The 2913-nt window shown below is 41.6% G+C and overlaps 1 protein-coding gene across 2 annotated transcripts in view; it reads right to left on the bottom strand.

The window, feature by feature from the left end:
- Positions 1 to 2913, bottom strand: part of si:ch211-196i2.1 (collagen alpha-1(I) chain) — a 168410-nt gene that overhangs the window by 64419 nt on the left and 101078 nt on the right. For both annotated transcript variants that reach the window (XM_032540370.1, XM_032540369.1), the window contains exon 7: positions 1119 to 1709. In XM_032540370.1, coding sequence (XP_032396261.1) covers positions 1119 to 1709 — 591 coding nt within the window. The remainder of the gene's footprint in view (positions 1 to 1118; positions 1710 to 2913) is intronic.

Here is a 2913-nt window from a genome sequence, read left to right as displayed (position 1 = left end):
ACCAGAGCATGTTTTTCTCCCATCCCGGAATGCTGTGTGGACTAGTCAGACCCTCCTCGGCAACGCTGTGGATGTAGGTCTGGCAATGTGAGACTAAGAAAACATGACACTGAGTCAAGTATGTTCTACATCTACTACTGCACTTAAGCAACGGCCAGTCACCAATACCATTTAATGCACAGTGCCAACCAATCAGATAAGAGATGGTTTTCGGTGGCTTTGCCATATTAACATTCTTTTGTACTGCTCTAAAAACACATGCTTACTAAAATATTAAGTTTAACACCATACTTGTAAAGGGGAATATATACTACAAAAAGCAAGCAAGACCTGAAATGCAGCACATAAGAGAAACTGGACTATAGTCCAAGCCAACAGGACGTCTTCCTTCATGTTCCCTACAGCCGTCTTCAATCACATTAATCGTGCTGATCCTGTGGATTTTATGGCAGCGTGACTCCAGAGACCGGCCCAGACGTGACCAGATGTGCAGTCTGGTTCTGGTTCTGTCTGCCCTGCAGTCCCTGTGATTACCCACCTCTTACACCAGGTAAGCCATCCGGTTGGACAGTATAAAATGACGTTACCCCTTAGCACCAATCACATAACTTGGCAGCCAGAGGTAAAGATTGTCACATTGAGTAATGCTATGACTCCTTAAATGTGCGGTTCCCTTAGTGCTCAGATGGCTGCATCAAAGACATGTGATCAACATATGTTTGAGCAGTGTAACCTTCCCTGATCAGAGTCAGATGGCAGCTGATGGAGAACAGCTCTTGTAAGCTGTTAAGCATAAACAGACGTCACACTTTCTTCATTCACAACTCTTGTTCTAACTTTTTTATCTCATCCAACAATAGTCAGTTTTGATATGATACATCAAATATCCTGTTAAATATACAATGGGAAACAAGCCTTGGCAATCAATATCCAAACAGCTTCAATAATATAAAAATCTATTTCTCATTGAGCAGTTTACATCAGGCAAAGCAACTTGAAGAGGGCTTCTTGCTTTCTTTGCTGTTGCTTGGGGGGAAAATGCACTGATTACACTTGGATACATATGGTAGCATTAAAACAATGGTATAAAGCAACAAGAAGATCATAAGCACACTCACTTCCGGCCCTGGGGGACCCATTTGGCCCAGTGGTCCTCTCTGGAGGCGGTACATTTTGCCATCTGAGCCCAGGACCAGGTTTTCTTCTTTGGATACAACGGTCACAACGGAATGGTAGTCATTGCCTGGTTGTTTACCATTGGTGATGGGTCTCCCCTCATCAACTACTGCCTTTGCAGATGTCCCAGAGTCTGTGGATGTTCTGGGATCTAAAGGGATCTTAGGTACAGGAAATACCACTGAGGGCTTTTTGGGGGCACCTCCGACATCCAGGTCAATGATGTCATCGGATGGTTTTCCGGGGAAAAGCGAGGACGTCCTCCCACCGGAGTCAGTCTTCTTGTCTGTGGTAATGTTCTCCTCCAACTGTTTAGAGGACAGTTCAGGCTTTCCTTTCTGGCTTCCCTTAAGTCCATCTCTGGAAGGTTTCCACTGAGGGTTGATTTGTCCACCAATTTGAAAGGTTGGATCCAACAAGTCGGTGTCCTCGTCCACTACAAACACATCCCCACGACCCACTGAACCTTTCCGATTGGATCTTGAAGGCAACGTCCCGTCTCCTCGAGAACTCCCTTGGCGCGGAAACAGATTCTGAAACAAAACAAGTATTAGGGCTCATTCGAGAACAGTCTTTGAGATATTTCAACAGTTTTCTAGTTGATCATGTTTTGACTGACAAGTGAAGCACAAATAATCTGGGGGGAGCCATTCACCCTCCAGAAAGTTTAGTAATAGTAAGAGATCCACAGTGCAACAAATTGCTATTTAGAATAGAGAAATCCTAAGCTTTAACATCTCACCGCTGCCCACAAGATGTGTTAAATCAATTTTAAATGTCTAGGAATGAAATTGCAAGAAATGCTATTCCTATTTAAAAGACCTAAACTACTCTCCAACGTAAAACCCTCAGAAAAAAACATTGCTATATACTTTCTTCACTTTTTGAACTGTCATCAACTCTTCACTGACATCTGGCATAATTTTGTCTGCCTTCAAGTCGATTAGTTTCTCATCTTTCTCAAGTTTCTCAAAAGAGTAATCCTTGAGCTGCAGATCACTAATGATTTGGTCACACTTCTTTTCAAAAGACATGCCTTTGATTAATATTTCTGTGGTTGTCACTGAGTTGCCTATTGGAGCCAAACCACACAATATGTTTAACTATAAAATACATTTTCTATCACTCAAATACCTGACATTCTGTACCTCGGTTATCCTTGTACTGTACCTTGAACTCAGGTTGGAGCATGCATTTCTGCTTATCTAGATGGATGTTCAACAAGTTTAACAATCTCGAAAAAAGTAAGCTTAACATTTTTACAAGCTCCTTACTGGAAGACCTTCTCCTAAAAAAAACACTAAGAGCAATACAGTGGCTTATGTCCACATATCAAAAGCCTTGATGTGGTTCACGTTTACTCTGTATATAAAGCCCATATATATCCTGCAGATTTGCTCTTATAACAAACTCTCCATCATGGACTCATTCACAATTTTAGTTTTAGTCCAATGTGAACTACTTTCTCCTGTGCCACCTCATCTTCACAGGAAGAAAACTGGCTTATAATAAAACAATTGTATTGTTCTCACTGTAAATCAGTGTGGTTAAGAACATCAGCTGTCACAATGTGACCTTCTTATTATGAATAATCTTCCAAAACAAACAGCTGTTTAAAGTTATATGGTATCCACAGGTGACAGAAAAAAAACACTACAGTCCGGGCATTTCCATTGCTTGTCATAACACACACACACACACACACACACACACACACACACACACACACACACACAC

The sequence above is a fragment of the Etheostoma spectabile genome, chromosome 16 (assembly GCF_008692095.1).
Source record: "Etheostoma spectabile isolate EspeVRDwgs_2016 chromosome 16, UIUC_Espe_1.0, whole genome shotgun sequence".
Taxonomy (NCBI): Eukaryota; Metazoa; Chordata; class Actinopteri; order Perciformes; family Percidae; genus Etheostoma; species Etheostoma spectabile.
Note: the sequence above shows the minus strand (reverse complement) of the source record. Positions and strands in the feature narration are given on the sequence as shown.